Source organism: Numenius arquata, chromosome Z, assembly GCF_964106895.1.
Source record: "Numenius arquata chromosome Z, bNumArq3.hap1.1, whole genome shotgun sequence".
Taxonomy (NCBI): Eukaryota; Metazoa; Chordata; class Aves; order Charadriiformes; family Scolopacidae; genus Numenius; species Numenius arquata.
In genome coordinates this window covers 36,335,230-36,351,147 of record NC_133616.1, presented here as the reverse complement: position 1 = coordinate 36,351,147, position 15,918 = coordinate 36,335,230, and the positions used below count along the sequence as shown (strand labels likewise).

Sequence of the window (15,918 nt, the reverse complement as noted above, 5' to 3'; positions counted from 1 at the left end):
AAAGTTTCTTGGTTATGGAATTTTTGGTGGAAAGAGCACACTGAAAAATGAAGCTATGCAAACATGGGTGGAATCCATGTCACAAGCAAAAAAACAATAAAAGGTTTAAATCCATTTCATTCTGTTTGTATCTACCTCAAAATTGCCTAGTAAGCCAGAGCAAGATGGAAAACGTTATCAACTTGTATACAACTGGGTGAACGTTGTTCCTAATATAGATGAGAAGGGAAAAAAAGTCTCCAAGAATCAAGCTTGTTTTTATCAGATTTCAATGCAAATTTTCAATTTCCAACTCTTGTCTGATACATCTGTGTAAAATATAGAAAAATAGGCTGTGAGCAGCACAGATCTGCCAAGTGCTGTGCTTCAGGAAGTATTTTGCCTATAACTGTTACTTGGTAATCCTATCTCTTTACCCTTTAAATCCACATGTTTTTCCTAGATTAACTAAGCCAAAAAATCACTTACCCTGTAATTTTCTGGACAGCAGCAGTGCTAGATAGCAGATTCCCTGGAAATCTAATCAACGTATTGGAACCAAGATAAAACAACACTGTAGCAATATGAAAAAAAAGTAAAATTACTGCTATAAGGTAGGGAATAAGACAAGAACTTTTCTGAAAGGACGGGAGTGTGAAGAGGTACAGTCATGAAACAGAAGGTACTTAGGAAAAGATTATAGAAAGTTATGGCTGGAAAAGTTAGGCAAGAATATATGGGGATGTAGTTTGGCTGTGCAGAAGATTCACAGGTAAAGCTGGGCTAGAAATTATTTCCAAAGCAACAATTAGATCATTCTCAGGCGAAAGAGATGAAGCTACATCAATTAAAGAGAATAATACACACTATTGCTCCATCTGTCAAATCAAAGCATCCACAAAGTTCAAAGTCGTGATTAATAAAATTCCCATATACTAATGGGTTTTATCCAAACCTGTTCCAGGATTCTCTGGGGTAATGATAACACCTAAAAAGATGCTGTGAAAGCAATTTTTTCTTTCTTAATTCCGTAACTCTGAGAAGCACAAGAAAAGCCTATACATCTATATCATACCTGAGTTCACAAGAAGTGTTCTAAAGTATTAGCGTTTTTCTGAAAGAAGAGAGGGCATAAAGATCTAGACAAGCACCTTAATAGAAGTATGTTTTCATGCTTTCACATAGAAGTACCAATCATCAGCCTCTACACAAAGTGCAAAGCACATACACAGAATATATCTTTACCTTTGTATATAATAATAGATTTATTACACATCAGATTTCTGTAGTAAATCTTCTAATAGACTGAACACAAACATTTCCTACCATTGTAAAAAAAAAAAAATAAAATCATTATCATATTTGTGGACATCAAGGTGGTCAAGAGCCCCATGTCTATTGTATCAATCAGGATAATGCACACACAATTACCAATTTCTGTTCTAAATAAAGTATAAAATAATTTAAAGCCAGGGATAACTACCAAGCATAAAAACATTCCTAGACTTGAAGAGGATAAACAAAGACAACAGACTGTATCTTATATAGAGAAACAACTCAAGAACTCCAAATAATTCACCATTATTTAAATGCATGCTTCCTAACATCTCTATGCTTCAATTTATCCTAATATCCTGATTACCTTCTATATGCAACATGAATCAAAAATGTTAATAACCCTGAACAACTCTGTTTCTACCTTGTTAAGCTTCATGTAAAAGAACTAAGGTTTTCTATATTGTTCAGTTACCGATGTGATTAAGGTAAGTGAATTTTTTTATATTTTCAATATATTGGTCCTTATATACATGTAACATATGTTAACATATATTAAATACTATATTTATATATTTTTAAGCAGTTCTTGCAATTTTTTATGTTTGAAGAAGGAAGATTGACACTACCATCACTGTCCTCATGAAAACATGACTAAATTTTATCATGAAACAAGTCAGCAAGAATCTACATTTCAATATAAATGAAGGATGCTGGAAATCTGTTCCTAAGTCTTCCTCATGTATTAAAATCACTTCCCAAATCAAAACATGCAAGCAATGTGAAAACAGTACACTGTCCTAACAGCCAAGCTACTACTCTCTGCAGGTAAATATACATAACCAGAAATTATTTGACATCATTGTTGGTGACCACATGTGAACTTTCATGTGTCTTAGCTGCATGTGCTTACGTTGTCAATTCCTTCCTCTGGATATTAATAATATAGAATATTAGCTCTAGTTATGTGATCACACCATATTTTTGGACAAAATTTTCATTGCTTTATGCAATGCAGAAGACGGGACAACACTATGGTGAATGCACTCCCAGCTAAAGAACTTAATGCTGTATTTTCAGAAGTGGAAGAACGTTTACTGATCAAGTCCAGAAAGAAAAGATGTGAAGAAACAAAACATGCCTTTTGAGATCAAAGCACTGAACAGGAACCCAAAAGAGCTAGGACCCCTCCTGGGTCTATGACAAGCTTTCCAAGTAATGTTGGCAAGCCATTTAAAAAAGTTAAAATCCATTTCTTCTTCTTTAAAAAAATCCACTTTTTCATTTTAAAAGGGGGGACCCATGGCACCCTGAAAGACAGAACTGACAAATCTTTTGACCATAATAAAATGAAGTGTTTGAGTTCTGACAGTGACATTAACAACTTACATTCTCCTTCTCTTTGGCCTACAAAAATTCTGAATTTGTAAATATTAGTGTTCTGAAACAATCACATACTGTGATGATTAACTAACATTTACAGCAATCAGATAATATCTAAGTACCTTGAGGAAACTGTCATCATTAATATCCTCAGCAGAGTAATAATTAAGCTGCATAGTCATCTCTTCTGTTAACATGTCTTAGCCTTTCGCTTCTTTAAGAATGCGAATAAATGTAACTTCTATATGTAACTGTTATTCAACCACTTATGACACCAGAAAATGTCATTTGCCTCCTCTTGCTCTTTCAACAGAAAAACATAATATGCAGTACATTTATAATTTAAAAATTGAATTCAAGTGCAGCACAACAACCTCAGTGAAAACAGATTTTGAAGTATACTTTAACTTACAACATATTCTAGGTACTCAACAAAATTTAACAATGGAATTTTTGTAACACGCTTCTAAAATCCTATATAATTCTCAATTAAAAAGATGAAGAATATAGTATCAGCAAGGGTTTTTTGTTTATTTTTTGTTTTATTATCATGTTAAATATCTAAACTCACCTTTCCACTACCAAGCTGACAGCTTGAGTAAGATCTGGACTAGACACTTGGAGACGTTTCCACAGACACCACACAAATTCTTTATCAGCCTTAGAAACAGAAAAAAAAGGAAAAAATACTTTAAATGTATGCTATACTTTTTATAGACTAAAAAGTTATACTGTGCATATTAAAAAGACAATTGCAAAAAAAACCTTTAGTCTAGTGAGAATTCTCTGCAAGTTACTCACTGTCTCATGCATTAAAAAAATCACGGCAGTTCTCTTGAATAAACCAAGTTATAACAATACAGAATCCTGAAGGAAGACAAAGACCTACAATCAACAATAAAAGAGCACACAATGTGGCAATAAGGCAGGAGAAATCAACATTATTCAAAAAAGGCTGCCTTTTGCTATATCTATTATTGGTACCTTCTAGCAGCAGGAACAATTTCTATTAATAAACATTAAGCCTGGAATACATGCTGCAACATTAAGTTTTACCGTATGCAGCTCTTAGATTTTATTTCAAAATAGACAGTAAATCAGTCTTCTAACATACATTCGGCTAACCTGTGTTATATAAAACCCTCTAAAAAAATTCTCACGAGAGAGTAAGAAAACAATGTTCTTGAAAAACACACTTAAAGTTTGTGAAAACTAGATGTCACCTAAAAGCTTTTCCAGATTTATATTTTCTAATTCGTTGTTACTTTGCATTGATGTACTTTTATCCAATACAGTTTTATTACTGGAAGCACCAATACTGATGTAGCTATGTTACAAACTAAAACCATATTGTGTTAATTATATAGAAATGTTAGGGGAAAAAAAAAAATCAGCAAAAGATGAAGACAAGAACAAGAATCACAGAATCATCTTGGTTGGAAGGGACCTTTGAGATCATCAAGTCCAACCAACAAAAAAAAACCCCAAAAACCAACCAAACAAAAACAAACAAGCAAAAAACCCAACACAACACCAAACACCAAAACAAAACAAACACCCACAACCCCACACCACACCCACCCACAAACAGACGCAACCCAACAATCTCGGGCACTAGAGCATGCCCTGAAGTGCCATGTCTACACATTTCTTAAATACCTCCAGGGATGGCGACTCCACCACCTCCCTGGGCAGGCTGTTCAGTGCCTGACCACTCTCTCACTAAAGGAATTCTTCCTAATATCTAATCTAAACCTCCCCTGCCACAACTTCAGACCATTTCCTCTGGTCCTGTCATTATTCCCTTGGGAGAAGAGGCCAACACCCACCTCTCTACACCCTCCTTTCAGGTAGTTGTAGAGGGCAATGAGGTCCCCCCTCAGCCTCCTCTTCTCCAAACTAAACATGCCCACTTCCCTCAGCCTCTCCTCATACATGACTTGTTCTCTAGACCCCTCACCAGCTTGGTGGCTCTCCTCTGGACATGCTCCAGCACTTCAATGTCCTTCCTCTAGTGAGGGGCCCAGAACTGAACACAGTACTCGAGGTGAGGCCTCACCAGTGCCGAGTACAGAGGCACGATCACTTCCCTAGTCCTGCTGGCCACGCTATTCCTGATACAAGCCAGGATGCTGTTGGCCTTCTTGGCCACCTGGGCACACTGCTGGCTCATGTTAAACCGGCTGTCCACCAATATCCCCAGGTCCCTTTCTGCTAGGCAGCTTTCCAGCCACTCTTCCCCAAGCCTGTAGCGTTGCCTGGGGTTGTTGTGACCGAAATGCAGGACCCGGCACTTGGCCTTTTTAAACCTCATCCCATTGGCCTTGGCCCATTGATCCAACCTGTCCAGGTCCCTCCGTAGAGCCTGCCAACCCTCAAGCAGATCAACACTCCCACCTAGTTTGGTGTCATCTGCAAACTTACTGAGGGTGCGCTCAATCCCCTTATTCAGATCATCAATAAAGATATTAAACAAGACCGGCCCCAAAACTGAGCCCTGAGGGACACCACTGGGCTGGCGGGTGACCCGCCACCAACTGGATTTCACCCCATTAATTACAACTCTCTGGGCACGGCCATCGAGCCAGTTTTTTACCCAGTGAAGAGTACACTTGTCTATGCCGTGATTTGCCATCTTCTCCAGGAGACGCTGTGGGGGACGGTCTCAGAGGCCTTACCAAAGTCCAGGTAGACAACGTCCACAGCCTTCCCTGCATCGAGAAGGCGGGTCACATGGTCATAGAAAGAGATCAAGTTGGTTAAGCAGGACCCCTCTTTCATAAACCCGTGCTGGCTGGCCCTGATCCCTCGGCTGCCCTGCACTTGCCATGAGAGCTCACTCAAGATGATCCTCTCCATGATCTTTCCCGGTACCGAGGTCAGGCTGACAGGCCTATAGTTTCCAGATCCTCCTTCCGGCCCTTCTTGTAGATGGGCATCACATTGGCCACCCTCCAGTCATCTGGTACCTCTCCTGTTGACCAGGATTGTTGATAGATAACAGAGAGAGGCTTGGTGAGCTCTCCCGCCAGCTCTCTGAGTACCCTTGGGTGAATAAGAAAGCATTTATACATAAACCATGGACTGAACTAAGACCAAACCTGCTAAGAACAGCCTAACAATATTTGAAATGAATAAGACAAGACCATCACATTAGTAGCTAGGTCTATTCAACAGGTAAAAATCACAAGAGTGCAGCTTAGTCTACCTTCTACGAGTTTTTGAATTAAAAGAGAAATAAAATTTGCATGAGAACAATACATGACCTAAAAGGCAAGCCAACACTATTACAACTATCCATTTCCCTGCTTCATTCATCTCCCAAGCTTCTGGAACCTAATCTACTACAATATCACAGGTATCATTAGTTAACCAGAACCTCACTAAAATCAGCTAAACACAGTAATTCATCTCTGCACAACTCTATCTTATATCAAATGAAACAGAAGACCCAAGCTCCTATCTTCACCTCCACTGTTTGGTTTCTTCAAAAGGTTTCCCACTTAATTCCTTCTTTCCCTGATTTCTCATTTTTTATGAATAAGAACAGATCGCACCTTTGGTCCCAGTACTGTGAGCCCATGACTTAAAACAGCTAAAAGCGAAGGTCATCTAAGACACAAAGCAGCTGAACAGAACTAAAAGTTTGACAGGCCTCACAAGAGTCAATAAAGACCACATACTGTATGATTAGAGCACATTTCAGGAGCTGAAACTGATTTTTCTATTTTTGCTGTCTTTTCATTTGCTCCCTATCAGTTTTGCATTATAGGAAGCAGGCTTGAACTTTACAAGCAGTATCAGATTCAGTACATGACAATCAAGGTTTCTCCTTCTTCAGAACAAGACAACAACTATCTTCAATATGAAATAAAAAAATCTCTCTAAAGCTAGCAGACTTTCATCAAGATTTATCAGTGTATTGAACCTAAGTTATTTTACCAAGATTAAAACCACAACAGCCAAATACATTGAATCATGGATTTAACAAACTTTAACATTGATTACAGAAGAAATATGAGAGATAGTTGTACTTATTTTCTCCATGATTGATGAGGAAAGCCTCAGAGATTTTTTTTAAAGTTCTGATGTGTCTTTCCTTCAAATTTAGAAATGCACATATTTTGAATTTCAAAATTGCATGAAGTGAGGCAACGTTGAACTTCTGAGAAAACATTAAGAAAAATGCTGAGGAAGTGAGAAGTATTTTATGATTGTTGTTTTAAAAAAATATCTTCCTCTCAACTATTGCAATTTCTAGTCTACAGTTATTTAAATCTTTAAATGCTATCAACTTCTTCAACCAAGCAGGAAGAAAACTTTATAGAGATTTGATGCCTTATGAAGGTATTGCTGTAAACCCAGAAAAATTCACCCACCTACAGTAAGAATGCACACCACTAACAAATCCGACTAGCTTACTGATTGAGTTAGAGAGTAAATAAAACAAAGACTCTGGCCACAAAGATCTTCTCATTCAAGACTATTATCAGCTTATGCAAATTTGATTACAGCAGAAAAAGTTTGTCTTTTATAAAACCAGAGACATTTCATCCAACTGCCTTTGTAGGCTGTATACAACTTTTAAAGTGTTGACAGGGAGACTTTATTTCTGGTATTTCCAAACAAAACTAAAAAATTAACAAAAAACTGTGTAAAAGAAATGAAGCACAAAATGTTATGTAAAAACACTAGAAAGGAACATCCCCTTTCTTTAATTGAATTGGGATAGTAGTGTAACGTATCTTCAAAACTGAATGACCGCTGCATGCAAGCAAGCGGATAATAACTAACTGGCTTATGGTGCACTATGATACATGGCCACAGTCACTTCTTGAAGAAACAGAATACCAAAACTAAGCCATACATCATATAAATAAGAACTGAAATAACTTCACATCAGTATCCAAGACTTTATTCAGTAGAAATGCTAAATGTAAGTTCACTTTCTGCTAGGAATTAAGTTAAAAGACATATAGTAAGCATCATATTAATTAAGGTTGATCAGACCAATTGGGTACTACATACAGGGCTACAGCTTGATATATCCTCACTAGATATATCCATCTCTTTGATTAAAAAAAAAATAAATACAACCTCTCATTGCATACTATCACCTTATGCCACTTAATAACCTGGATTTCTATGTATCTAGTCTGAAAGACTATACAAAAAGTGTGCACTTTTTTCATGTGTCCTCAAAAAAGCCACCATCTCCTTAAAAAATGCCTTACCATGCCATCTGAAAAGTCACAGTGTGTGTACACAGTGAACCATGCATGACCTACTGCTTCTTCTGAGGTAGAAGCAGAATGAAAAATAAAAATATTTTTCAGATTTGGAAAAGTTGCTGCAGGCTTCCAAAAAGCATTGAAATCTATACAGAACACAGATTCTGAGTATTTTAACACCTAAAAGTATCATTTATTTATGCTGGGAGCCTAACAAAGAAAAAAACTCAAAGCCAAACAAAAACTCACTAATAGTAATTGTAAATGTGATTTCTTTTCAGTTATGTAGGACAGAAAGCAGTAATTCTTACTCTCTAAATGACACCACTTTGAGTATAAAGAAATCCTTGAACCATAATGGAGAAATAAACCATTGTATCTTATAAACTATGTCTAACTAATTTTAAAATCATTTCAATTCAAATCTATCAGTTAATCAGCAACATGGAGAGCAGAACTGAACTGATAATAGTGCCTGGATATTTTTTATATCTTTAATATCTTTTTATACATTACACTTTAATATCTTTAATACACAATTCACTGCGTATTTTTACACTAAACTACTTAAAAACCCTTACAAATTAGACTAAGAGTCATGAAGTCATTACAGCACAGAGGCTCAAATATAACAAAGTACCAACAGTATTCCACCTGCAAACGCTCAGAAATCTTGAGTCAAACAATCAAAGTTTCTGATCCTGATTTATAAGCTCACAAGCTTTGTTCAGTTGAGTTTTGTTTGCCTGTTTAAAGATTGGGATTTGCTTACCATCACGCTTCCTTAGCTTTTCCCTTTACTGCCCAGTATGCAAGACCACAGAAGTAGCTGTTGGGTTTTCTGTTTATTTATTTATTAGAAGAGCTGAGACACTTGGGCTTCTGCATGACTACAAAAAGCCCTATCAGATATCATGAGACTCACTACAAGCAGCAGCAGCTGCCCATTGTCCTACCCTGCAGATTCCTACACACTCCAGGTTGCAGCTGGAGAACAGCACAAGGCATGACAAGACAACAGAATAGCATTCAACTTTCAGACACATACTTCCAAGCACAATGTTCCTCCATAACAAAAAGGGAAAACTACAGTAATATATACTGAATGGTGCCTAATGAACCAATATGTACACTACATATATATATGTATGATACAACAAGAGGGAAACATTCACATACGTCCTGTGATTTTTGCTGAGTATCCAACATGTATTGAGCCTCTGGCAATCTAGTTTCTACCTAAACTGCACCAAGCCTCCCAGAAAGTGACCTTTTGATAATATCTAAAACATGAAGTTTCAGTGAATGTTGTCTTCCTAATGAGAACACATTCACTCAGGTACAAATGATCTTTCTTAATTGCATAAGGAGTTCAGGTTAACCTCAGAGCACCTATAACGATTTCATAGACTACTTTCAAGAGTTGTCCAAGGGAGAGTGAAATCAACTCCAAGATGTACTTACGTCAGAGAAGTTGCCACTCCTTATACAATTAAGTTCTGCAACATTTCTTTCTGTGCTGAAAGAACAGTAGATGAAGTAGGAATTAAAAAGCCATCCTAACTTAAAACTAAAAAGCTTGCTTGCAGGAAGGAATATTGCATGCGAACCGTGTGCACTAAATAAACCTCAAAGAAACAGCTAAACAGAACAGGCTAGGTAGTGCCCATTTAAAAAAAAAAAAAAAAGAAAAAAAAAAGAAAAATACCTAACAAAAATCTTCCGAAGTCATTTGGAAATAAGTGAAAAATCACTGGAATTTCCAGAACCACAAAACAATGCCATTTCAATAAATGCTGTTTCATTTTTATGATGGCAGGAACTGGGATTTAAAGTTACTACTACAACCTATGAATAAGTACACACAGAACTATAAAGCAATGCTGTAATTATATCTACAGATATTATAATGTAAATCAATAAATGCCTTTCACTACTTATTTGTATTTCTGTAAATGCACACAAAAAGAAGCAGTGTCCTGCCTAAGTGGACTTCTGCCAAAAGAATAAGGACACAAATGTATCTTCAAATATGCGTTACCAGTAAAAAAAAACAAAACAAAACCAAAAACAAACAAAAAGGTCATTTGCAGTCAAAAGTCTGTGAACTTTATTACATAAGAACAAAGTTTACATGGAAATGTACAAAATTTGTCATTATGACAATATAACATTAAACAATGAATGGTAAGTTATCATAAAATGTAACTTTGTCTTTAACATGCCAAACTTCTTAATCGCTAAAACCTTTTCATTTAAATCCATAAGTAATCAAGCATTTTGTATAACAGAATATTAGCCAGAAATTATTACAGTTTTTAAGATGAAAAGAAGTTTGAACAGCCTTTTTAAGCTCTTGGCACAATTAATGGGCTTACTAAGGCTGTTCCCTGAATGGTCTTGGGAGCCAAACAATTTCTTCCGAAAAAGGGCTGCTTAGCTTGCCTGAAGTTGGCACAGAAAACCACTGCAGCTGTCAGGGCCTGGGATGTATCAATCTTCAGCATACCCAAGGAACATTCTGCCTACTCAAGTGTATGTTAACAGCTCAAGAGGTCAGCAAGAGCGTACCTTGAACAGCTGAGAACTTACATATACAAGGCAGAATACAGATGTCATTTGAAAGATAGTGAAAATTACTCATTAAAACTAAGATTACTCACAATACATTTAATGTCAGATAAAGACGTTTATGCTGTGATCAAGTTTTCACATCAGAACTGAAGAATTATGAAAGAAAGAGAGCACACTCTGTATCCCCTGAAAAGTGGGATTTTCTCTCAGGCTACAGTGAAATTGTAGTTCATCATCATACTGAAAGACATACAGAAATGAAGAGTACCTTAGGCCTTGAACATGTTCTTTGCAAGCAAAATGGATTTTTCTCACTGATTTTTAACAGCAGCAAGCTCAAAAACAGGGACAAACATAAGATGAGCCACTGACAAAGGTTATATGGCATGACTAGCTACAGCAAAAGTATTTGCTTGCAAGTGAAGTTGAGAATTTATTAAACATTAGTCTAAGTCACAAAATAAAGAATCTCTCTGGCTTATAACCAGGGAAAGACAAATATTTCAATTGAAACAATTTGTTTTCCTTTTGTAAGAGAAATCCAAGCATAAACACTGCTTTGGACATTAGATATCAAAAGTATGTAAAACTGTATCTATATGGCATATGCTTATTTATCTAAAGTGATCTAAACATAGAATGTATTGAGTATTTTTACACTGCTTTATCAAGGGCAATTAACTGGCATTCTTTTAAAGTAATGCTACTGAATTGCTATAGGAAAAACTTAAATTAGCAGTGAGAGGAGTGCCAAAAGCAGCCTTTTTTTTTTTTGTTCACAGGAACTATACATCCTTGACAGTGTGGGTATTAAATTTACAGGTGGTTTTCATTTTTGTTTATGTGTCTGTCACACACTGTGTTGAGAACAAGGATAAAGTGAACAACCTCCTCCTTTAGTATAAATTCATGCAACAAGCATCTCAGTTACCTACAGTTTGAAATCAGAACTCTTTTTGATGTTTCACTGTATTTATTTCAAAGCATGTTAACTATTAGTAATGTTCATATCATGTCTTAAATTTTTATAGCATTACAAATTATTACTTACTATTTAGGAAGAACCATCTTCTGAAACCTGGAAGAGAATACCCTCAGAACAGGAAAAAACACCCACAAATCCCAAGAAACCAACCTCTTTCCCATCTACCCTACCCCCCACCCCTCCCACCCCAATAATTCTAGAAAAGCACAGGACACAAATTCTCATTTTAGATTTTTTTAATTAGCAGATGCCCCAAAAAGGCAAAATGAAACAGTTGTGAGGACAGAGGGAGCATTGGTTTACTGGTAATTTTTAGTAAGAACTCTACAATAATCAGATACTGAAAATTTTCTGTATTATGAAGTGAAGATTTCAATACAAAGTGAAATACTCATGACTGTCAGCCTGGAAGAGTTTGTATGCAAATTCAAAACACAATATGGAATGGAGGAAAAGCATGAAATAAAATGGCTGGTTTAAGCATAGAAACACCTGCAAGAAAATTGTTAACATGGATTGTTTTGGACTCCCTTAACATCTAACTATACTTCTGACTGAAGAGCTCAAGCCTTTAATCAAGCTGACATATACACTTTACATGCAAGTGGCAGACTTGCTTCTTGATGTCCCATAAGAATTTTAAACCTACACTGTTGTACGCTTCCAGTGCAGACTTCAATCCTGCTGTGCCAGTGTGTCTTTGCGATTTCCAGTCATGTATTATATTCCTAAGTAAGTGGAATTCTTTCTACAACCTACCCAGTCCTACTGAGTGGTCACAGTACAGAATGCTCTTAGACTTCACAGAACATATCTTTGAGGTGCTACGCTTTTCAACAATCTAAAGAGTCACTGAAAGACTGATCAGTAACTCACAAGAAAACTTAGTGTCTTATAAAGACCAGGTTTTAAAATGCTTTCCCATTTACTCCCCAATTGCTTAATGTTGCAGTATAAGAGGTATGCAACCAACATGTAATTTTATGATACTAGGAAAATAGTTTAATGTATCTTCCAGCTGTAATTTTCTATTTATAGAATTTCCTGTTATCCTGTTGGTAGTTTTGGCCACAAAAATACCTTTGAATCAAAAATGGAAAAAGACAGTATACTGCTTTACTTACACATATATGTAGAATACAAAAAAATCATGTGTGGATAAGCATATACACATACCCCCCAAGTGATTACAGCCTCACTCAGACCTCTGTTAAAAGCAGACACCACAAAAATAATACGTTACCATGTTACAATGTTGACGCACTAACAGTGGTCTAAGCAAAAATACTGCATCACTGATACTAAAAGATGCTGTCATTACGCACCATGTCATAAACAGACTCTCAGATTAGTCCATCAGTGTGACAAAAAGAGAGCAATGCACTTAACTGAATAATTTTATGATACATTCTTCATTGACATAAATAATTAACTCATTGTGGCATAAACGGACAAGAAATACAAGATATTCCCTGGCCTGTCATGACATAGTCAATAAATTAACATCACAGATCAGTACCATTACAGGAGGACAGGACAGAAACAAACATGTGTTAAACAGCAGAAAGAAGTTATGACACAGAAATGGACCTACGACAAACAATGCCACTCTCACTGAGTAACTAAAAGTAAATTACTTCCTCTGCTCTTTGGTAAACACACGGTCAGAATGCTTTGCATGCCTTCATTCACTGGTACAGCCATTACACTGACAATTGCTTTTTTCTAAGTATCTAACATTGAAAACTTAACACTTGGTTGATGTAAGACTTGTTTTAGAGGGGAGGATATGAGAAAGCAAAGAGTTCAGTTCCAGAGGTAAGGGTTTGCTTTAATCACTTTATAGATGAAGGATAAGATACATCTGTGAGCTTTCATTTCTATCTATAAGTATCTAAACTACTTCAATTAAAACTAACCATAGTCATTGAAATAATTTGGATGGAAGATGCACAGAAAGGAACAGGACATGAATTTTCTAAGTTACACAGCTGCTTTCTGGAAGTGCTACAATTCTGAGAGTTCTTTTAAGACTCCAGTCACTTATTTGAGAGCACAGGATAATCTCAGTGGTTCAGCACAAACCCCAGAGTTAGCTTTTGTTTAAATATAATGCTCTGATTAATATAATCATAACTCATTTGTGATTTTCAATGCATCCAAGAATACAGGAATGCACAAATAGTTCTATTTTACAGACAACATAACCATACGCATACATTCAGGTACATTCACCCTGAATTACCACTACTAATCAAGTAGAATTTGGGTCCATTGCATCAACTCTGCCTGAAATGACTTTGTAGTACTTTCAAAATCCTGCAAAATTGCAGACAAATAAGGGAATTTTGCATATCTAAGTCACGAGCTAAATAGTACCTGAAATAGTTGAAACAGTGCACACTTAAAAATAACAAAGAAAAACAAGATTATCTGAAGTCATTCTCTAAGAACAGCAAACCTCCTCCTGAATCAAAATACAGTTTGACAGGAAAACCAGACCTGCTGCAGCCATTCTCTTCCAGGCTGAATATGTAACTACAGGGTAAATATAGACATCTTAGTGTGTTCTCATGGCAGTCAGATGAAATCCCCAGTGACTGGAGGAAAGACAATATCATACCCTTTTTTATAAAGGGTAAAAGGATGACCCTGGGAACTACTGACCAATCAGCAACACTGCAGTGCCCAGTAAAATCATGGAACAGATCCTTCTGGAAGCTATGTCAAGGCATATGGATGACAAGGAGGTAATTAGAGACAGACAACATGGCTTCAGCAAGGGCAAATAGCAGTTGACTAACGCCCTTATACAACGGAGTGACTGCATCAGTGGCCATATGAAGTGCTAAGGATGTCATCTACCTAGAACTTCTATAAAGCTTTTGATACAGTCCCCCACAACATTCTTTCCATTTCATTGGAGAGATATGGATTTGATGGATGGACGGACTGTTAGGCTGATAAGGAATTGGCTGGATAGCTCTGTCCAGAGAGTTACAGTTAACAGATCAATCTCCAGATAGAAACCAGTAACAAGTGGTCCATACCATCACCAATACTGTTTTAATACCTTCATAAATGACAGAGACAGTGGGATTGAAGGAATGCACCCTCAGCAAGTTTGCAGCTGAGTGGTGCAGTTTCTATACCAGAGGAAGAGATGCCATCCAGAGGGAAATAGACAGGTTTGAGTGGGCCCATGTGAACCTCATGAAATTCAACAAGGCCAAGTGCAGGGTCCTGCACCTGGGTCAGGACAACTCCCAGTATCAATACAGGCTGGAGGATGAGATGATTGAGAGGAGTCCTGCAAGGAAAGACTATGGTATATAGAGAAATGTATACTGGTGGATGAAAAACTGGATATGAGCCCGCAATGTGTGCTTAGAGGCCAGGTGGCCAACTGTATCCTGAACTGCATCAAAAAAAGTGTGGCCAGCAGGTCAAGGGAGATGATTCTCCCTCTCTACTCTGCTCTCATGAGACCCCACCTGGAATACTGCATCCAGCTACAGGGACCCTAGCACCAGAAAGACATGGACCCATCAGGGCAGGTCCATAGTAGGGCCACAAAAATGATCAGAGGGCTGGAACACCCCTCCTGAAGAAAGGCTGAGAGTTGTGGTTTTTCAAACTGGAAAAGAAAAGGCTCCTGAGGGACCTGACTGCAGCCTAAAGGAGGCTTCTAAGAAAGAGACAGAGACATTTTACCAAGGCCTGTAGTGACAGAAGGGACAACAGTTTTAAACTGAAAAAGGCTAGATTTAGACTTGACATAAGGAAGATATTTTTTACAACAAGGCTAGTGGGGCACGGGAATGGGCTTGTGGATGCCCCATCATTGGAAGTGTTCAAAGTCAGGCTGGACGGGGCTTTAAGCAACCTGATCTACTGAAAGATGTCTCTGCCCATGGCAGGGAGGTTGGACTAGATGGTCGGGAAAGGTCCTTTCCAACACAAATCACTTTGAGTCCGTGATCTCTATACCAAATTTTAGATTCCCAATGACATGATGGGGACCAATTTGAAATATTTGCACATAGACATACTGTCAAAAGGTACCTACTTTTATGAAGTGCAAAAATAGTCTTTTTTTTTTTTGTAAATTTCAATCTCAGTTCCTTTTCAGTTTTATCCAAATATTCCAAACAAGTATTTTTCAGAAGGAAAGATATGCAAAAATTCATTCTATTTAGTTTTAATTTATCACAAGTAAAAAAGCAAAAGAAATTAAACAAACTTAGCTATTCAACAACAATACTTCTGTCTATAATACATAAAGAATATAGCCTTTATTAACAACACCTGTACTAATCACTCATGTGATTTAGACTCCTTATGGCAAAATATAAGAGTATAAAATAACAAAAAAATCCACCCAAAGCACTAAACAGCTGGCATCCCTTGGCACCAATAAATATGTGGTCTTGGCTTAATCACTAATAAAAGAAATTACTATTTAATGAATGGGAGCATTAAACACTTCGC

General features: G+C 37.0%; 1 protein-coding gene across 1 annotated transcript in view; it reads right to left on the bottom strand.

Moving 5' to 3' along the window:
- The window catches only part of CNTLN (centlein), a 208,818-nt gene that overhangs the window by 186,494 nt on the left and 6,406 nt on the right, over positions 1–15,918 (bottom strand). Inside the window, exon 2 of the mRNA XM_074166843.1 lies at positions 3,209–3,297. Within this exon, the coding sequence (XP_074022944.1) occupies positions 3,209–3,297 (89 nt within the window). The remainder of the gene's footprint in view (positions 1–3,208; positions 3,298–15,918) is intronic.